At 29.9% G+C, this 22183-nt stretch overlaps 2 protein-coding genes and 1 long non-coding RNA gene across 3 annotated transcripts; 1 reads left to right on the top strand and 2 right to left on the bottom strand.

Moving 5' to 3' along the window:
- Positions 1–12439: 12439 nt before the first annotated feature.
- Positions 12440–13330, bottom strand: LOC123897920 (ethylene-responsive transcription factor ERF014). Its single transcript, XM_045948738.1, has one exon. The coding sequence runs from the start codon at positions 13232–13234 to the stop codon at positions 12563–12565; it is 672 nt and encodes a 223-aa protein (XP_045804694.1). The 5' UTR covers positions 13235–13330; the 3' UTR covers positions 12440–12562.
- A 2454-nt stretch (positions 13331–15784) lies between these two features.
- Positions 15785–16181, top strand: LOC123893755. The gene is made up of 3 exons (XR_006803534.1): positions 15785–15819; positions 15922–15993; positions 16095–16181. It is a non-coding gene; the product is annotated as an uncharacterized LOC123893755 (long non-coding RNA).
- A 2051-nt stretch (positions 16182–18232) lies between these two features.
- On the bottom strand, positions 18233–19550 carry LOC123895818. The gene is made up of 2 exons (XM_045946299.1): positions 18883–19550; positions 18233–18674 (listed from the first exon to the last, which is right to left on the bottom strand). The coding sequence occupies exons 1-2, from the start codon at positions 19548–19550 to the stop codon at positions 18233–18235; spliced, it is 1110 nt and encodes a 369-aa protein (XP_045802255.1).
- Between the last annotated feature and the right edge of the window lie 2633 nt (positions 19551–22183).

Raw genomic sequence — 22183 nt, 5'->3', positions numbered from 1 at the left:
GCGGGGGCCCATTTAAACCTTTTTGTATTTTTTATATTATACTCTTCTTAGAAAATTTAAAATAAAAATGTTGTTTACGGTTATTCTCTAAAAAAAAATATGTTGTTTACGGTTTTTATTATGTCCAAGAAAAATTTAAGTGAGTTTGTTAATAAATGATTTTTCCTACTAAAATTTTTTTGTTTTATGTTATGATAAATTTCTTAATAAATTTTTTTTTGTGCTACTAAAAAAAATCAAGGGTATTGTTAGTATTATGAAAAATTCACATCAAAACTTATATATTTTCTTTATATATATATATAGTATAAAATAGATATCATACTTTTATTTCTATTTTAAGAACAAATATCAATATGAATTGTTTTTAAGAGTGGTCACCTTATAATGTTTTTTTTTATTCATCTCAGGACAAGAAGTATCGAGATAGACTGTAAAGGTTTACAAAAAGACTGGAAAAAAACCATAAAAAAATCATACAAGACCCAAATAAAACAAAGGACTAAACCAATAGGTAAAGTAGTTTGAAGCTAAAGAATACTGACTCATATTCTTGATAACAAAACAAAGTGCCTCATATTTTATTTTAATAATATAATAATGTAATCATATAGCAATTTTATTTTTTTTATCCATAAACCTAAATTATGTGACTTGCTCGGAAGTAAACGTTTTTTTAGTAAACCTAAATTTTACTAAAATTTATATATTTTAGTCAATAAACCTAAACTTAAATATTTTAGTAAACCTTTTCTTGGAAGTATACCTAAATTTTAGTTGATAAAACTAAATTTAAATATTTTCTCTTTTTTATGACGCAAAATAAGTTAACTTTTCACCTTTTTATAATATATAATTATATTTAACACAAATATTATTTTTAATTTGTAAAAATATTTTTAAGTATATTTAAATCGAACCCGTGCAACGCACGGGTTTATTCCTAGTATAATTGTAAAGCAAACTTTTTTTTGCTGATGTGGCAGCCTAACAAAGCTCCTCATTTTTTTCTTTTTTCTAAGCAAGAGTTGATGTTTATGTGTCATTTTTCATTACACATTAATTTTTTTTTTTGTAAGCTCATTGCACATTACTTGATTGATGTTAAAAAAAAAAACGCATAACTGATTAAATGGAAAAATTTAAGGCAACCACTTATATCTTCTTTCGGTGGCACATGAGAAGTTATGTAACAACCAATAAATTTCATAAACAAAAACCAACAACAATAATTAGAAAAGAATACATGGAGTCAAAGAGTACACATGACACCATAATTAAATTTTAAGTTGACGTTTTCTTCCTTATTATAGTATATATATAAATAAAATTGTATCAGACGGTGGACTCTATAAGCAATACACAAGCTCACTAATTTTGGTATAAATTTTGTTTTGGATAGTCATCATTTTCTCCAAACAATTTTCAATGGTATCCAATTATGTTTGATAGTTTTTGTTATTTTTCTTACTCTTGACACATGTTTTGACTATTCATATTGTTTTCTTAGATTGCTACTCTTTTTTTCTTTTCTTTTTTTAATTTTGCTCTCAATTTGTCTGCATAACAATTAGAATCAAGAGGATTTTATATTCTTTTGTGTGTGTTTGCAGATCCCGAATTCATTTTTTGTGTCTCAATCAATGTTAGAAGAAAAAAAAAGAGGTAATTGAATAAATATTGCACTTCGTTTATTTTTTATATCTTGAGTTATTTTTTTATGTGTTTGCAGAACACAAATTCGTCATTTGTATCTCAATCAACGTAGAAAAGTCCTATTGTGTCACAATGTCATGCCTTCTTGAATATTTTTATCATGTGTGTTTGCTATTGCTCTATTCAATTTTCATGATTTTGTGCTTAATTTCTTTTAAAATACTTTTATGGATAGATTTGTATATTTGACTATCTTTGAAATACTCCCTCCGTCCCAAATTATAAAAGAAAAAAGCCCATTTTTTGTCCCAAATTATAAGAGAAAAAATATAATTGTAAAGCAAACTTTTTTTTTGCTGATGTGTCATCTCTACAAAAACTCTTATGCTTATGTGTCATCTCTACAAAACTCATATTTTTTCATATACATTGTCATTGTATATACTCTTATGTTTCCTTCATGTTTGTAACTCCCAAATAACTTTCTCATTAATTTTTATGGCCTAAATCATATGAAAAGTTGTAAATTTTTTTAAACGGTACACTCTTTTAATATTAGTAATCTTTTGCTATTTTCCTATCAAAAAATCTTCTTAGCCTTTCAATTCCCACAAAAAATTAAAACATGACATTAATTGACTATATATATATGTGCCTTATGAACAATTTCTTGGTAGATATGAGTTTGTGGACTTTCAATTTGAGAGGTGTGTGTATTCCAGAAGGAGAATAATAATCAAAGGTTTGTATTTTCGTTTTGTGTCCTTTTTTTTCATAATAATCAACGTATGATGTTCCTCTTTTAATTTAAGCACTAACCAATTCATATTTGGTGTCGCTTTCTGAGGCGTGCAAATAGAGTGGTCGATTGCTACCGCAACATATAAAGGGTAACATTTAAGCTTGAAGTGGCAAATATATATATATATATATATATATATATATATATATATATATATATATATATATATATATATATATATATATATATATATATATATATATATGAGGAGGGTTATATTGACTCCAAGAGTAAGTTTTATAACTTACTCCAAATCTTGACCTTTGATTTTAATTCCAATTAATGGCTAAGATGGATTGATAATAATTGTTAAGGTGAGACTTATTCCTTTGTTGCACTTGAAAATCAAGATTATCAAAACATACTTTAAATAGAATATATTAACTCTAGCAATTAATTGTAAGTACACAATTATTTTTTTTACGAATAAACCATTTTTTTTTTGGACACTTTAAGTACAGCATTTCTTTTTATTTTTTTTTTGTTGACAATACACCATTTATTTCATGTGTGCTCTTTTCTTCTCTTTGCCTATACACCTAATTTTATGTTTGTTCAATCCGCGTTTATGATGATGGTTGGACCATAGTGATGGTTTTTTTGGATTTTTATATCTTTTGCTTTTGAACTTTTAGCTCTTATTATGCTTATGGCAAGAGTTAATGTTGGTTATTTAATTTATTTTTTTGGTACATAATATTGGTTATTTATTTGTGTTATGTGTTTTATTCATGTGTTCCTTTGCCGTTGTTATGTTGAACTATTTTAAATGGAGTTGATTATTTTATTGTATATTTTTTATAAGAAAATGTACCAATTATTGTTATTTTTATGCAATCATTTGTTTACCTTTTTTTTTTTGGTTTAAAATTTGTTTTCTTTTTTTGTTGGTACAAATGTTATCATTTGTATTTTTATACTTTTTTTTTTGGTAGAGTATTTTTATCCTTTCTACTATGCAATTTATTATGCGTATAAAAAATTAACAAAGGCGAAGAATCATTATTTTGATAATTTTGATTTTTGATAATTAATGGTTTAATTTCTTCTTTTTATGGTAGAAGAATTCATTAATTCATTCTATTTGAGGTATGTTTTGATCATCCTTATTTTCCAGTGCAACAAAGAAATAAGCCTCACCTTAATAATTATTATCAATCAATCTTAGCCATTAATTGGAATTAAAATCAAAGGTCAAGATTTGGAGTAAGTTATAAAACTTACTCTTGGAGTCAATATAACCCTCCTCTATATATATATATATATATATATATATATATATATATATATATATATATATATATATATATATATAATTGTAAAGCAAACTTTGTTTTGCTGTGTCATCTCTACAAAAACTCTTATGCTTATGTGTCATCTCTACAAACTCATATTTTTTCATATGCATTGTTATTGTGTATACTCTTATGTTTCCTTCATGTTTGTAACTCCCAAATAACTTTCTCATTAACTTTTATGGCCTAAATCATATGCAAAGTTGTCATTTTTTTGAAACAGTACACTCTTTTAATATTAGCAATTTTTTACTATTTTCCTATCAAAAAATCTTCTTAGCCTTTCAATTCCCACAAAAAATTAAAACGTGACATTAATTGACTATATATATATATGTGCCTTATGAACAATCTCTTGCTAGATATGAGTTTGTGGACTTTCAATTTGAGAGGTGTGTGTATTGCAGAAGGAGAATAATAATCAAAGATTTGTATTTTCATTTTGTGTCCTTTTTTCATAATAATCAGCGTATGATATTACTCTTTTAATTTAAGCACCTACCAATTTGTGTTTGGTGTAGCTTTTTGAGGCGTGCAAATGGAGTGGTTGATTGCTACCGCAACATATAAAGGGTAACATTTAAGCTTGAAGTGACAGATGCATGTTTGGATACAAGTTATGCCATCGGGAACTTTAGTAAGCTGTCATAAAATTAAAAAATATAGTTGTACAATTGTAGAATTTGATATATTGTTGTGGAATTAATTTAATTCCAAACCTTTTTTCAAACTTCTTTGGATTGAGCTAGATAGATGACATGTATATGTATGATGAAAAGATAAGATTAATGATAATAATTGTTTGCTATGCAGAGGGTTAGCAATTGTATGTATGAGTTGGATAGTGTCAACTTTTATGATGTAGTAACTCTCTTGATTTGTAGAAAAAATCTTATCAATCTCTCTTATATAGTCCGGTAATTGTTTACTATATGTAGAGGAGAAACAATTGTATCTGTGTTTTGTATGATGTGAGCTTTTATGTTGTAACTCTTTTGGTTTGTAGAAAATCTTCTCACTTTCTCTTTTTCTGTATAATAAATTAATCTCTAATATTAATGTAATTAAGCTTAAGTTACAAAAAAATTCCACCCTTTCTCATTCTATTAGTCATTATATATGCTAAAAGCAATCTCATAAATCATAGTGTTTCATCTCATAACAAATAAAATAAAATTATAGTGTTTACAAACGAGCAGTATAAAAAAAAATTATGAAAGGTGAAAGATAACCCTTTTAATGTTGTTTTTTGTGTACTTATTTTGAGTGTCAAACCTTTATGTACAATCACTCCTCATACATATATGGGCATCTGAAATTTATATTTGAAGCTTGGAAGAGTTATTAGTTTTATCGTAGAAAAATAGTAATTTTCTAAAATTTTGTAATCTCATTGTGTCTTTTTCTTCTTCATATTCAACGAGTGAGACATTGTTGCAATGCATGTTATATACAACTCCTATGTTTCCTTAACATATTGTACTTATGTGTCATCTTTACAAGACTACATCTTTTAATTTTTGAGTAAATGTTTGTTTGATTTTCTTTTTATTTGTGCTGGATATACCTAATAAATTTCCCTTTAATTAGTTTATGTTTTTTTTTTAAAAAAAAAAATTGCCTAACAATATTCCTTACTTTGGGTAACAATATTACTTTTTGTTTTTTTGTAGTTTTAGCTATTTTCGTTGTTTATCCAAATATTGTTAAATCGCTTTTTAAGTTTGTTATTTTTAAGATAATTATTAAATAGTATAATATATTTTTTAAACGAAGTAGAAATAAAAGAGACAATGTTTAAGAATAATAAATGATTGTTACCAATTAATTGAGGGAAAATAAGAGTTAGTGGTGATTACTTATTAGTATAATTGAAAGGATAACTCTGCTCTTACATATTCTTTATATTAAGTTGATATCATTAGCCATATTTATTCATTGTGTGTTTTTTATTTTTATTTTATCAAATTCATAAGGAAAAAAGAAAAAGATATTTTGAATTGAGGATTATAAATGCTAGACGTTTAAGATAAAATCCCATATTTATCTGAAGAATATTAGAACATGTATGATTTCTTTTCTCTTTTAAAAAATATATTCTTTTATTAAAAATGTTCTTTTGAATTCTAGCTCTAATATAAAATTTGACAAATTATAGTGAATCGAGAGAGAAAATGCGAGAAACATAGAGAGGATAGTGGATATAAGTCGATGTCGATCCTTAAAAATATATTAGTAGACTATACTATAGTATGTCTTTATGACAAAGTTTTTTTCTTTATGATAAGTCGATGTGAATTCATGATGTGAATCGTAAGCTGCCAAAATAATATCAAACCGATCAAAATTAAAATGAATAAGATATTCATTTTCAGTGCAGTATCCTTTCGCATGCTTAGCAAACTCATAATCTCATCGTTTTGTTTGATCAGCGATATGACAAATTTATTCAAGCGGAATGACAATGAAATGTTTTGGTAATATTGCGACTTTGATATGAAGATTACATCTTTCATTTTAATAGTGTTTTGACTTTAATTTGAAATATATTTAGAGGATTAAAAATATATTTAATAACCCTATAAAATACTATTTACACTACACATGCATGACAAAGTTGTTTCGAAAGTTCTTTGAATATTTAGTCTAATATAAAAAGCCTCTTTAAAGTATAAAAAAAATTAATACTTCAAAATAATTTACGATTAATTAACATGTCATCTTCTTCTTATAAATTAAATGTCAAGACAAGTATCAACCATTTTTTTCATATAAAATAATGATGAGATTGAAGTATAATTAAGATAAAGATAGAGAGCTACAGAGAATGGTAGATATAAAGAATGTATTAAAATGATCCACTGTATTTTCATAAAAACAAAAAATACATTAAAATAAAAATTACACTAATTTGAAGATATATAAATTAAACCCAGAAAAAACAAGATTAATAAAACAAATTTTTAATATAATACACTAATCGAATGCACTTCTAATAATTTCTATATACACCTGAATGACACATTGTCTGTGTTTAAAACAATTTTTATCTATCTATATATATTATAGATTCACTTGAATGGAGAAAAAAAATTTATTATAAAACGCAACTTTTTTAATACAATTTATTATAAAACGCAACTTTTTTTTTTAAAACATTCTAATCAAACCCGTGCAACGCACGGGTTGAACACCTAGTAAGAAATTAAAACATACTTTCAAGTTTCAAATATCCCAGCAATAAAAATTTTGGGATTGTTCACTGGCCATGCCTTATGACAGTCTAGTTTTCAAACGCACCATAAGACCATGGAGCCAGAGTAACTACAAAACATCTAAAAAAAATAATCAACATATAATTAATAGGTATGCGGTTTGGATCGGTTTTGAAAAATCAATCCAAAATCCGATCCGATCCAACGGTTTTTACAAAACAACATCCAAATACATCCAAAATTATTCGGTTTTTTGCGGTTTTCGTTTTTTTTTTATCGGTTTGCCATTTTTATTTGGATTGGTTTGGATTTGAGCACCCCTAGTCATCATCATCATCAATCTTGTTGGTGGAAGTCTTTGCTACGTCAATCTCGTCGGTGGAAGAAGTCTTTGAACCAACATCATCATCAATCTTACTGGTGGAAGCTTGTGCATCGTCGGGAATCTTGATAACAATGTGGTCTCGAGCCATTAGGGAGAAGAGGCAAGTGTCAGCTGGAGCAAGAGCAAGATGATGACAAGTGAGTGGAACATGATTGTCTCCAACGCAAACAAAGTTACGTAAATAACCCAATTAGAAATAAGACCACCACATGTTACAAAGAGAAATCAATAATTTGAGTAGCATTTGTGATTACGTAGTACCTACGCACGCACGCGCCCTTGCACGCACTCTTACTTTCGCCCTTCGTAGACTCTTCCACCGCCGCTTGGTTATTGCCACCGTCTTCATCCAAAATCTCCTATATTTCGTCAATCATGTCGGTGGAAGAAGTCTTTGCTATGTCAATCTTGCTGGTGAAAGTCTTTGCTACGTTAATCTTACTACTTTGCATTGTCGGGAATCTTGATGACAACGTGATCTCGAGCCATTAGGGAGAAGAGGCAAGTTTCAGCTAGAGCAAGATGATGATAAGTGAGTGGAACATGATTGTCTACAACGCAAAACACAGTGACTTAAATAATCCAAATAGAAATAAGCCCACCACATGTTACAAAGGGAAATGAATAATTTGAGTGGCAATATTTGTGACTACGGTGTGTGATTACGTCGTGCCTACGCATGCACGCGCCCTCGTGCGAGCGCTCGTACTTTCTCCCGTTCGCGCAATTTTTACATGCTACCGATTAGAATTTCGACCTTTTCGTGCCACCTACGAGGGTTTGGTTGGGGGGGGGGGGGATTTATCTCCAACATGCTAGAAACATAAAGTTAGCAACACAAAACAATGAATAAATTAATATAGGAAAAAAGGAAAGCATCACCTTCGAATACTCTTCGACCTTCAGAGACTCTTCCATCGCCGCTTGGTTCTCATTGCTGTCTTCGTCCAAAATCTCCTTTATTTCATCAATCATGTTGGTGGAAGAAGTCTTTGCGCCGTCATCATCATCAATCTTGTTGGTGGAAGTCTTTGTTATGTCAATCTTGCTGGTGGAAGAAGTCTTTGCATCGTCATCATGAATTTTGCTGGTGGAAGGCTCTGCATTGCCGGGAATCACGATAACAACGTGGTCTCGAGCCATTAGGGAGAAAAGGCAAGTATCAGCTAGAGCAAGAGCGAGATGATGATAAGTGACGGGAACATGACATAGTGATTCAAATAACACAAATAGAAATCAATATTTTGAGTGGCATTTGTGACTACGGTGTGTGATTACTTCATGCATACGACGCACACGCCCTCACGCGCACAGGTTTGTCGGTGCGCACTATTTGTACATGCTATCGATTAGATTTTTGATTTTTTAGTGTCATTTGTACCCTTACAAAAACTAAAACTATCCATTAATTGATTTCTCTTTTTTAATTAATAAAGGTAAAAATAACTCAACTTATAATATTTATTATTTTTTAATCTATGTGCAAAACTCTAAAGGAACAAATATTTGAATTAGAGGGAGTAGTATTTATTTTGCTTGCGCAGTTGGAAAGTTGTGCGCCGCTTGAATCTTATTAAACAATTTGAAATCAACCCTTGTTATAATTTAATAATAATAATAAATTAATAATAGAGGAGGGATCCGTTGATTCAGGAGTAAGTCTCCATTGACTTACTCCGCTTAAATAACTTGATATCTGCATTATATTTCTTCAATCCAACGGTTGAATTCAAAGATCTTATTGAGTAGATCAACTCCACAAATTTTTATAAAAATTCAAAAAATATAGTTATGTATTCAGATTATTGAAATTCAACGATTTTTTTAAAAGTGTGTCGTACGTTGAATTGAAGTTATCAGAAAAAGTATCAAACGATTTTGAATTTTTATAAAAATTTTACGGAACAAGATAATCTTCGACAACGGGACGGGTGATTTAATTGAGTTGGTGGAAGAGGTTAAGGTAACCTCTTGGAAATGGTGGATTAGCAGAACTAACACTACCCCATGCCTTTTCTATGAATGGAGCAAAGAACCGATGTTATGTTTTGGAAGGTGAATTGGTGGAGTTCGTTTTATGCTTTGATAGAGCATGATAGTGTTTTTTCTTTTCCACTCTTGTTCTTTTTGTATCTGTTTTTGGTTTCGGCAGTTGCTGCTGTTCCTGTTTCTAGCTTTCCAGTTTTTAACTGTCTTTGTATTTTTAGTGATATGTGTACTCCTTGTGCATAATATCATTCTTTAATAAAATTGTGCTGATTCAAAAAGAAAAAAAAAAACTCATGTAGTTGACGGATCCCTCATAATAATAATAATAATAATAATAATAATAATAATAATAATCACAATTTCACCAAACTAAATTATGTCTTAATAAGGCCAATCAAGGATCGTTAATCTCATGCTTAATGTTGGATCTCGACTCCCTACCACACTACTTTTCTTTTTGTTTGGCAATTATTCTTTGCCACAATTATTATTATAGGAAAAATAAGTGATCGCACATGAAAAATACCATTAACTATTGTTATGCACTGCTTCTTTATATTATGGGATATACTCAGATACATAATGGCTATGGCTAATGTCATTGATTCATGTCAAATATAATTTGTAATCAGGATCTTAATAATTGTGAATTATTGAATTATATAGTGTCTGTTGCTTAACATAAAATGGCATACTAATTAATTACCAGTAAACTATTAGCATAGTTCCAAATGAAACTGATTTTGAAAAATGCCACAAATTTGGTTTGTTGACACCAAACGCAACACTAATAATATTTACAAAATACTATCTATCATATTCGCAGATTTATTGATTCTTTGAATTCACATGCTGATGGCCAAAATTAGAACGCAACTACACATGCTGTGTCTCAAAATGCAACATTTAAATTGTCATTTACTTGTATCATTTTCATGTGCATAATTGAGAGTAAGCTAAATTAATAAATTGATGATGTAATAGATGTTAGGATTAGATTAGTCAGGATTTAACCAGAAATTGAAAAAAATGATGATGTAGTTAGAGACATTATGCTAACCAACCAATCGTTAGTTTAGTTGGTCAGTGGTGAATGGTGATTGACGTTGTATTTAATAAGGAGGACCACAGTTCGATTCATGTAATTACGATCGGGATGAAATTGGAACCACTTGATGTGATAACTGATTCCGAACCAGATTAGACGGTTCAGTATGCCGGATATTGATGATGAAAAAAAAAGACATTATGCTATGTAGGCCCAAGCCCAAGAATATATACATAAACTTCATAGCAGCAAAGCAAAGGTAGATGCATTTGTTTGACGTGAACAAATAACACCAAAAGCAAAAGTTTTAATCCTCCCCATGTTCTCTTCTACATTTGCAATAATTTGGATTGACCCTAATTCAACCTTATAAAATCGGTAGCAGAAACCTAATAAGCGACCTGACAAATTTTGGAGGATGTTCTGATAGCATATTATAATTTGAGTTGAATCTAACTCGGTTTTATAAAACTGATTTGTAAAGCAAAGATTGTTCTTACTTAAAAACATATATTTAAATCATCTTACGAGAGACCACTTTGTCCTTGTTTAAGATCATTAGTTAGATAGATGCAATGTAAATGGGAAAAGAAAAAAAAAACGAAAAGAGAATGGCATCCCATGCCTTCTCCCATTACACAAGAGGATATAGGTCATATGTCTTTGGACACATGATCATGTTCCAAAGTTAGCCAAAAAGTGGCAAAGTTTGGCTACCCTTCTTAAATTCCTAGTTTGTGAAGAATATAAGATCATGCATATTAATATTCTTAGCACGTTATACCAGCATGAAACACACAAAAAAAGAAAGTTGATTTCATCATAATGTATAAATTTGTGTGATTCATGCTACTACCTTTTTTTTTTGGTCAGGAAATGCTACTACCTATTAGTGCTAAACAAATTAAATTGACCCAATTGAAGAACAATGAAAACAGAACAATCTTCATATAAATATCAATTCATCGTTGATATTTAACTATATTATTTTGGCCTTCAGAAACTTTGTCCTCAAGTGCCCAGCACCGGATTTTCAAGATATTATAATTGTCCGCTTTAAGTCGTATATGGGCAAAATACTCACTGTTTGTCCGTTGTAAAAAGTAGTACCACATTGGATAAAGGAATATGATGTGAACATCTCTCCTAAGTGTATGTTTGGTTTCAATTCTCGAGCATCCAGAATTGATTCTGAACGTGTAGAATTGATTCTGACTTGTTTGGTTTCTCAAAAGTAGAATTGATTCTGCCTCCATAATTGATTCTACTTGAAGCTAGAAATCGTAGCTTCTGATTCTAGAATTGATTTTTACACTCAAATTTTTTGTTCAACTCACTTTTTCATGAATATATCCAAACATAAACCACTTCAGCTTAAAATCAATTTTGGCCAGAATCAATTTTACAGAATCAATTCTGCCAAAATCAATTCTCTCCGCCGCAGAACCAAACACACGCTAACTTTCCGGGTTTGAATTTGACGCAATAACTGCATCACGTAGTTATTGGTCTAAGCCGTCCGATTTGAGATCAACGGTAGATATCGTTTTAAGTAGATTTTATTAGTAAGTAATCTGAACCGTCATATGTTTGATTAATGGTTGAGATATGAAACAATGTGTTATTTCAACCGCAGGCAATCCAAATCCTAACATTCCATAGTTGCATTAAGAAAAGGAATTACATATTTACTCTTCCGTTTGGTTGAGTGGAAAGAAAGAGGGAGAAAAGAAAATTACGAAAATCAATGAATAAATTTGTACTAAAGTTAGTCGAAGTTCATTCATTAGTTTGCGTAATTTTATTTCCTCCATCTTTCTTTCCACTCAACCAAACAGGCATGTCTACTAAATGTATTTTCCTCCTTTTGTTCATGAGTGACATAACAAGCTTTGCACCAATGATATACATAGTTTCAAATGTATAAAAATCCATCTTATAGAAGCCAAAAATTCTCTTGTGTTTGTAAATATGAATTTAATCTAACATTATTCACTAATGTACCAAAAGATATACAATTGAACTTGAACAATATATTCTAATATGTGACATTAAGCCATATATATTTATTTCTTACACTAATATCTTCAAGTAGTATCACTGAAGACAAAAGAATTAAAATTGAATTGAATATTAAGAAGAAAAAAAAAATGATGATTTGAGTTTCTTCCTTCAGCTGAAGTTCCACAAACTAATATCACTTTCTTCATACACATCATCATTAAGCAAATGTGATAAAGAATCAATATCAAAGAAAGAAGCACTTAACAACATATGATCAACATATTTAGGAGATTGTAAACCTTCTAATCCATACCAATTAGTTTCTGATATCATATCCATTGATCCATCATTAGCTTGATCATAAGATGTTATAAGTGAAGAAACATCATCAGAAGAAGCCATTGATGATGGAGATGAAACCAATGATGAAGATGTCGATGACGGGGTCGTAGTACTAACATTAACATTATTGTTGTCAATGAAACTATTTGCAGCTGCAGCAGCAACTCTTTGAATGGATTTTGGTGACATGTCTTGAAGATTCTTAATATTGCAATAATGTGAAGAAGAGTTTAGAGGGAAATTGAGATTTGATGCAGAGGAAGAACCTTTAAGGCAAAGAAGTGCAGCATCATAAGCTCTAGCAGCTGCTTCTGGAGTTGAATAAGATCCTAACCAAATTCTTGTTTTTTGATTTGGTGCTCTAATTTCTGAAACCCAAGAACCCCAACTTCTCATTCTTACTCCTTTATACTTCTTTTTCTTGCTAATATCTGAGATAATATTTGCTTTTGTTAATGGTTCTGTTTTGATTTTGGTGTTATTCTCTGACTTAACCATAATAGAGAGAGAGATTAAGGTTTTTTAAGTGGTGATTAAGGTTGTTGTTTTTGAGTGAATATGAAATGTTGTTTGATGAATGAGATTTGGAGATGAATGTGGAGAGAGAGAGAGTATTTATAGAGAGAGATATGTGGAGGCTTGCTTCTCAAGGTAGCAAATCTTTAGTGGTCAATATAGGACAATTTTGCCAGATTGTTTTTTGTTTCTTTAGTTTAATATATTTTTTAATTTACTTCTATGTTCTTTCTTTGTGAAGCTTCCTTCTTATGGGTAAAATACTAAATTAATTAGTACCACCAATATATTGCAATTAGACTTAATATATATATATATATATATATATATATATATATATCAATATCAATTGTTATATGGTTTAATTAGTGGTGATTGGTGTTGAACTTGGTAGGAAAGACCACGGTTTGATCCCTGTAACTGAAATTGGGAAGGGGCTGAAACCACTTGAAGTTAGAACTGACCCCCGAACTAAATTTAACTGGTGGTGAAAGTTAAAAAAAAAAAAATTCAGTCAATAATTATTTCGATAAATATTTATCGAAAATTAAATATGGTAAAATTATGGATAATTATTCTCTCGTTTAATTTAGGTGTAATTTTTTCTTTTCGGGATAAACCCTCATTTTTATCAAAAACAAAATTAAAAAAATATTAATAAAAAAATAAATTTAGTTTCAATAAAAAAATTTGTGTCCCATGATCCTATCCTATCCTATTTTATTAATGGAACTACGTAGAGATAGAGACAGAAATTACTAGTACATAGGATTCTTTGTTCTCAGCTGTATGTATGTACTAGTACACTCGATCTACACACGCAGTTGAGTTCAAAATTATCCAATTTACGCTTTGCATATGCAATGCAGTCACACAGACACAGCTGTTGCTTCTCTGTATTACTGAACATCATATGCAAAACCGCGTTATGGGACCTGCTTTCCTTGTCCAAACAAACTGTGCCTTATCATATGTCCGTTACCCTTTTCTTCTATCAATATTTAATTATCAGAACTCTCACATCACATCATCAGCGGTATAATAATCACAAACAACAACAATTAAAAGTAAAATTCTAGCAATATTGCCAAAAATCTGACTTAAGTTTCTTATTACTTAGAAAATTGGAGGTTGAACATTTTATAAGTTAAATGATTCATAAATCTAACGCATTAAAGTTTAGGTTAAAGTGTTGTGTCTAACTCACTTGTATAGTTGTTTTAAGCCCAATGTTTGGATGATCCCTTGATTGTCCCCTCGTGACCCAACAGTGGTATCAAAGTCGATGGTTCGACAAAGGGTTCGACCGACTCTTTATATCGAAAGTCTTCCTGATAAAAATGGTCAGACAACGGGTCCCGTTGAGCAAAGCAACGGTGGTACAAGTAATGAATGAAGAAAAAAAAATTTCTGTTAAGTCTCACATTGTTTAGAAAAGTGGAGGTTGAACACTTTATAAGTGAGAGGTGTTAGGAGAGAAAAAGTGTTTTTCATTAATTGATCAAAGTGATTACAATGGTCCTTATATAGGCCTTGCTTGGCTTGGCACGCAGGCCTTGCCTTGGCTTGACTTGCACGCGCGCGCTAAATCACTCGAACTGGCTAGGCCTAACATTCACTCCCCTAAACTGAACACAGTTTACAAACAAGAACTAAAACAAACAAGAATAGCTAAACACAAGCATCAACATCACATATACCCAGTCTCTCCCTAAACTTACAAAATTGATCAAGCTTCAGAGCTTTATTCATAATGTCGGCAAGTTGATCATGTGTGCTGCAGTGAATGAGCTCAACAACTTCATCCTTTGTCAAATCTCTGAGAAAGTGGTACCTCACATCTATGTTGCTTGCTTGTAACACAGTCTGAGCACAAGTCATGGTTCTCTTTTATTCTAGGCAATCCTTTCACCATTTCTCTTTTGGAAAGTGTATCTCACTACAAGAAAATACTCATTTACCGGCGAAATTTACTGGCGGTTTTGGCCCTCAGTAACTTACTGGCGGCCTAAGCCCCCAATAATTAATCAAAACCGCCACAAACTTATCAAATAATATTTAATTACGAAAATTTGAATTTATTGGCGGTCCTGGCCGTCAGTAATTGTCTTGGACATTACCGGTGGTCCAGGCCGCCACTAACTAACCAAGAATATTAAAAAAAAAAAAAAAAACTGGCGCCTCAGACCTTACTGGCGGCCTAGGCCGCCACAAAGTGTTGGCAATTTAAAAAAGTAGCCGTTGGAGGACTTAGTGGCGGTTTTGACCGCCGGTAATATTCTTGAAACACGCCCAGACATTAATGGCGGCCTAGGCCGCCACAAAGTGGTTGGAAATTGAAAAAAATATAACCGTTGGGGCTTAGTGGCGGCTTTGACCGCCAATAAGCTCCAAGAACAGATTTCCACGAATTTTATCCCCCTCTATATATATCTTCCTTCACTTCACAACTCTCATTTCCTACAATCCTTTCTCTATCTAAAATTTCTCCAACATCTCTCTAAAAATTCTTAACTCTAAAAATTCTCCAAATTTTTATCATTTCACTCTTGTTTTTCTTCATTTTGGTAAGTATTTCTCTAATATTCATGCAAGTTTAATATTTGATATTTATATTGATATGATAAATTGTGTTTATGCTAATAGTTAGTTTTTAAATTTTATTGTAGCAAGTGTTATTTTGTCTGGCGATTTGTACATAGGAGTATAATGTAGACACCACTCTTCCTCAGCATAAAAATGTAAGTTCAATTTTTTTCTTAAAAAAACTTTATGAGTTGTTTTGTAATGTTTATATATATTTTTATTAATTAATAGTTGTTTTTCTCTTTTTTATTTAAAGATTCATGGTTGGTTCGTCCGTTGTCGTGGTTGGGAGCTTAGTTTAAATAACTCCAAGTCAGACACTACCCGGCACAACAAGTAAGTAATATTATTTGGTTTGTATAATATATATGTTTGTGTGATTTTTTAAAGTTAGTATTTTTTTTGTTATTATTAAAATATATTGTTGGTTAACATGTTTAATGTGATTTTTTTTAAAGTTATTCTCGCCGGTTATATGTTTAATGTGATGTTTAATAGTTATATTTTTAATTTTTGTTAACAAAATTATTAGATCGTGTAAAAAGAAAAATAGTTATTAATATTTAACTTAACCACATGCATGTAAAATGATAATTATGTTTTAATTTTTATTTAAAAAAGTGTTAAAAATAATAAATAATAATGTTTTATTAATTAATAAACGAAATACTAACAATTTAATTTTTTATTTAAATAAAAAACGTTTTTTATAAAAAAAAAATCTGTTTTATATATTATCGAAATAAATGCATGTCATATAGTTAATGTACTTTTTAATTGTTAATTAAACAAAATACTTAAAACAATTAAATTTTTCATTTAAATAAAAAAAAACGTAATTTAAAATAAATAAATAATTAGGTTTTATATATTAATGAAATAAATACATATCATATAGTTAATGTATTTTTTAATTGATAATTAAACAAAATACTTAAAACAATTAAATTTTTCATTTAAATAAAAAAATAATTATGTTTTATATATAAATAAATGCATGTCATATAGTTAATGTACTTTTTAATTGTTAATTAAACAAAATACTTAAAACAATTAAATTTTTCATTTAAATAAAAAAAAACGTAATTTAAAATAAATAAATAATTAGGTTTTATAAATTAATGAAATAAATACATATCATATAGTTAATGTATTTTTTAATTGATAATTAAACAAAATACTTAAAACAATTAAATTTTTCATTTAAATAAAAAAATAATTATGTTTTATATATAAATAAATGCATGTCATATAGTTAATGTACTTTTTAATTGTTAATTAAACAAAATACTTAAAACAATTAAATTTTTTATTTAAATAAAAAAAACGTAATTTAAAATAAATAAATAATTAGGTTTTATAAATTAATGAAATAAATACATATCATATAGTTAATGTATTTTTTAATTGATAATTAAACAAAATACTTAAAACAATTAAATTTTTCATTTAAATAAAAAAATAATTATGTTTTATATATAAATAAATGCATGTCATATAGTTAATGTACTTTTTAATTGTTAATTAAACAAAATACTTAAAACAATTAAATTTTTCATTTAAATAAAAAAAAACGTAATTTAAAATAAATAAATAATTAGTAGTTTTATTATCGAATTAATCATTTTAGTAGTTTTATTTGTGGAAGTAATTAATCATTTTAGTAGTTTTATTTGTGGAAGTAATTTAAGAGAATTATCGTATTTGGTTTGTAACCTATGACATTTATCGGGTATTTTGTTTGTGTTGTATGACAATTATCGTATTTCGTCGTTTATTATCGAATTTTTAATTTATGTTTAATTATTAATATTTTAAATAATTCTGTCTTATTTTTATATTAAATAAAAAAAGTTTTTTTAAAATAAATATAAATAAAATTATTAAAAATATTAAATTTTATATTTAAATAAATTAAAATGTTTTTTTAAGCAATTAATATTTAAAAAAAATGTTTTTTTAAAACAAAATAATTAATTATTAAATTTTATATTTAAATAAATTAAAATGTTTTTTTAAAGCAATTAATATTTAAAAAAACGGTTTTTTTAAAACAAAATAATTAATTAAAAACGTTTTTTTAAAAAAATTTGAAAAGGCTGTAGTGGCGGTCCAAACCGTCGCTAAATGGTCAAAATCTGGGCAAATTTAGTGGCGGTCCTAGCCGCCAGTAGCTCTGACGCAACCTGCAAAAGAAACTGACCTTTCTGACACTAAACTTTGCGGTGGTCAAGGCCGCCAGTAACTTCTTTGGTCTTTGAATTGACCGTTGTTACTTAGTGGCGGTCTGGGCCGCCAGTAAGTCTCGTCAGCTCTGTTTTCGACGGCTTTGGCCGCCAGTAATGTTACCGTCGCCTTAATTACTGGCGCATCGTGGCCGCCAGTAAACCGCCACTAATTTAGCTGTTTCTGGCGGTTTTTCCTTGTTTCTGGCGGTTTTTGGCCGCCAATAAATTGCGTTTTTCTTGTAGTGTCTAGACCTTTGAAATTGAGATGACCATATCTACAATGCCATAGATATCCATCATCTTTAACTGTTTGAAAGCATGTTGGTAATATCATAGGTGCAAGAAGAATGTACATTCTATTGGCTGTCATTTCAGTAGACACAATCAACCCCTTATCTTCATGAAATATTTTGCAAATATTTTTACTAAACACAACAGTTATATTCTTCTGTTGCAACTGTCCTATACTTAGCAAATTGTTCTTCAACTCAGGGAGGTAATGCACATCAGTGATTATGCTAATCTTTCCTGCTAGATACAGTTTAATATTCCCTTTTCCCATTACTTGCATAGTAGAGTTATCACCCAATTTCATAGTTTCTCTAAAACTATCATCAAATTCAAACATCCATTATTTTGTACCAATCACGTGGTTACTGAGGTGTTGTTGCAGGGTGGTTGGTGAGCCATCATCAAGATTTCTTCATATTCATCGAACTCAGCAGCAAAATTTGCATTTTCTTTGCATTTTCTTCAAATGTGGGACACTCATTCTGATAATGACCTAGCTTGTGACATCTATATCATTCTACATACTCTTTTGAAGTATTAGAATTAGTCCTCCCTCTGCCACGACCCCTTGATGGACCACGGCCTCTACCTCTTTGATTATTGTTATTGCCTCTTCCATGGTTTGAAATCTTGAGAGCTTGCTCCTCCTCTATGATCTTATGGATTTTCATCTTGCCTTCATGAACAAGCAAGCTGCTTTGCAGTTCATCTACAGACATAGTGGTCACATCATGAGATTCTTCAATTGCACAAGTCACATAGTCAAATCTTGATGTCATAGATCTCAAGATTTTCTCAACAATTGTGCTTTCAGACATTCTTTCACCATGTGCAGTCATCTTGTTAGCTATAGCTAGGGTTCTGGTAAAGAATTCATCCACTGATTCATCATCTTTCATACAAAGAACTTCAAAATCACGCCTTAGACTCTGCAATTGAGCCCTCTTTACTTTTGTTGAACCCTGATATTTCGTTCTCATTGAATCCCATATCTGTTTGGATGTGTTGCGTTCGAGAATTGTTTCAAGAATAGAACGATCTATAGATTGAAATAGGTAATTCTTTACCTTCAGATCCTTTAATTTGCTTTTATTAGCTGCTTGAAGTTGCGCTGCTGTAGCATTTGCAGGTGCTACCACAACTCCATCTTCGATCAAGCTCCAATATTCTTTCGATTTGATCAAATTCTCCATCAATTTGGCCTAGTGATCATAAAATCCCTCGAATTTTGGAATAGATTGCTGCAAAAACGAAGAAGATTCCGCCATTGTTGCAGAGAACAATGCAAATCTTGAAGCTTTTTTCGCAAGAAACGGTTGCACCGTTGTAACAGAAAAGAAGAGATGTAACTAACTTTTCTCTAAGGCCTAGTGAAGGCTCTAGATACCAATTGTTAGGAGAGAAAAAGTGTTTTTCATTAATTGTCAAGAATCATAGGATCATAGTGCCATAGATCATACACATAGGATAGAAAGAGAGCATAGTCATGCTCATGAGGTAAAAGTTCATTAGAGTTCATATTTTGATTGATAAAAGATTGTAAAATGTGTACATTGGTGTTCTATTTATAGGACCCAATTAACTAACTATTTGAGTAACCAACTATAACTGATCTCTAACTAATTAACTAACACCAATTAACTAACTATTTGAGTAACCAACTATAACTGATCTCTAACTAATTAACTAACACCAACAAACTCTAACTATCTTAACATTAATTGATCAAAGTGATTACAATGGTCCTTATATATGCCTTGCTTGGCTTTGCATGCAGGCCTTGCCTTGGCTTGGCTTGCACACGCGCGCGCTAAATCACTCGAACTGGCTAGGCTTAACAAGAGGACTCATAAATCTAACGCCTTAAAGTTTTAGGTTAAAATATGACGTCTAATTCACTTATATAGTTGTTCTTAAGTCTAATGTAGACAATCTTATTATTATTATTGTAATATGCAAGAGAAGCATTTTTGGTTACTTTGAAACTCCTCTTGCTCATAACAAAGACCGATTTTTTGTTTTTTATTTTAACCAAAAATAAAACAGTATTTTCATATTTTATTTTCTAATATTTAGTTATATTCTTTCTTTTGTTTTCCTTTTTTAATATTATTACATCCAAGCTACCAGCTCACATGCTGCATGCAGCATGCTAGAGTATGTGTGCAAAAAGGAAACGTTTTTACACGACAAAGGAATACTTCATTCTAAGTTGGGTCAAACTTGATTCGCTGGTTCAAATGGTTTCAGACCATCTCTGTTTAAATATTCTAAAATGAATAGAAAATATTTTTCTTTTTTTACGGAATATTAATTCACTAAGTTACCATATAGAAGTTTCCTTATACACTTTACCAATATGAAACTGAATTTTCAATTTTGTCAACTTTACAGCAAAGGTACACAGTCAAAATAATTACAACAACGGTTGTCTAATTTTCCACTAGCAATGACGTTCCAATGTGCAAAAAAAATCCAATTTTTTTTCATGTATGCAGAGTAGCAAATCAAACCGTTTATACCTAGCTATTTCTTCTTGTTCTGATTTTATTTGGATCGAAAAAACTCCTTGTATTTTCGCAGTTGTTTCTCTAGATTTATTGCACTATTTGATTAATAAAATCAGACACTTCAAAAAAAAAAAAAGAGAAAAATATAATAATTAAAAACATCTATAATTAGTTTGTTTATTCGTAGCCTCTCTCAAAACTGAAAAGTCAAATCCCAAGTTATTGAACAACCTTTTCTAACATGATTTTTAACTATTATTAAATAATAAAAGGGTTTTTGTCAAACTAAGAAAAAACCCAAACAAGGATACTAACAACGCTTGATCATTTTCTTTGGACCTGGATTTCTTGCCGTGAAAAATAACACACTTTGGTGTTATTTGGTATTGTAGTCTTTAGATTGAAATTGTCGCATCATCATAAATTGATCCAATGATTTATATCATAACTGTGTGTTGATTGTGTGTTATTTTACCGCACCAAATCCTTTTCCATTTTTTTTCATGTTTGGGTATGCAACTATATATATTTGTTGGTCTCAGATTGCATGCAGTCAGGAAGAATCTGGTCGTCCGATTAAGATTGGACAATTGAGATATATATAAAAAATAATCAAATTGTATAACTTTTTATATCTAGGTATCTAATTTTAATCAAACGGTCAGATCTTTCCTGATTGCGTGACTACATGTAGTTTTGACTGCATGCAATCCAAATCCCTGCAATTGTAAAATCCAATCCATCGAATCTTGTAAGACTCAAATGAGTGACAAACTTTTCTTAAATGTTTTAACATTCTTGCATGTTCAACCTAAGACCTTAATTAAGTTAAAAGAAACTCGCTTCATCTCATTTAAACAGAAAGTTTGCCTCACTTCGATCCACAGGTATCTTCATTTAAACAGTACGTCGTAAATCCGTACAAGTGATCTTCATACTCCTTTCCGCTGCTAGCTGTAATGTAAACACAAAATTATATGGGTCAAATTTCAAGACATTTCTCACCATGAACACATGGCCAGTGACCATTTTAAAAATAATTAACAACTCATGAAATGAACTTCATAATAATCCATTTTATTAAAATTAAACATGGCAACTAATATTATATATTTTGATTTCCACATGTACTTTGCTAGACTCAATTTGGTGTAGGATTGTGAATATCACATATCATGATAGGATCGTTCTAGTTGTTGGATGTTGAAATGAAACTTCACTTCCATTAATGGATTTCATTTTTTCTTTTTGATAAATTAGCTGGAGCTTTGGACACGTCGGTTTTTACATCTCTATTACATGTTTATATATACCAA

Source organism: Trifolium pratense, linkage group LG7, assembly GCF_020283565.1.
Source record: "Trifolium pratense cultivar HEN17-A07 linkage group LG7, ARS_RC_1.1, whole genome shotgun sequence".
In the NCBI taxonomy this organism is placed as follows: domain Eukaryota; kingdom Viridiplantae; phylum Streptophyta; class Magnoliopsida; order Fabales; family Fabaceae; genus Trifolium; species Trifolium pratense.
The sequence above is the reverse complement of the archived record's forward strand: the minus strand, read 5'-3'. Positions and strand labels throughout refer to the sequence as shown.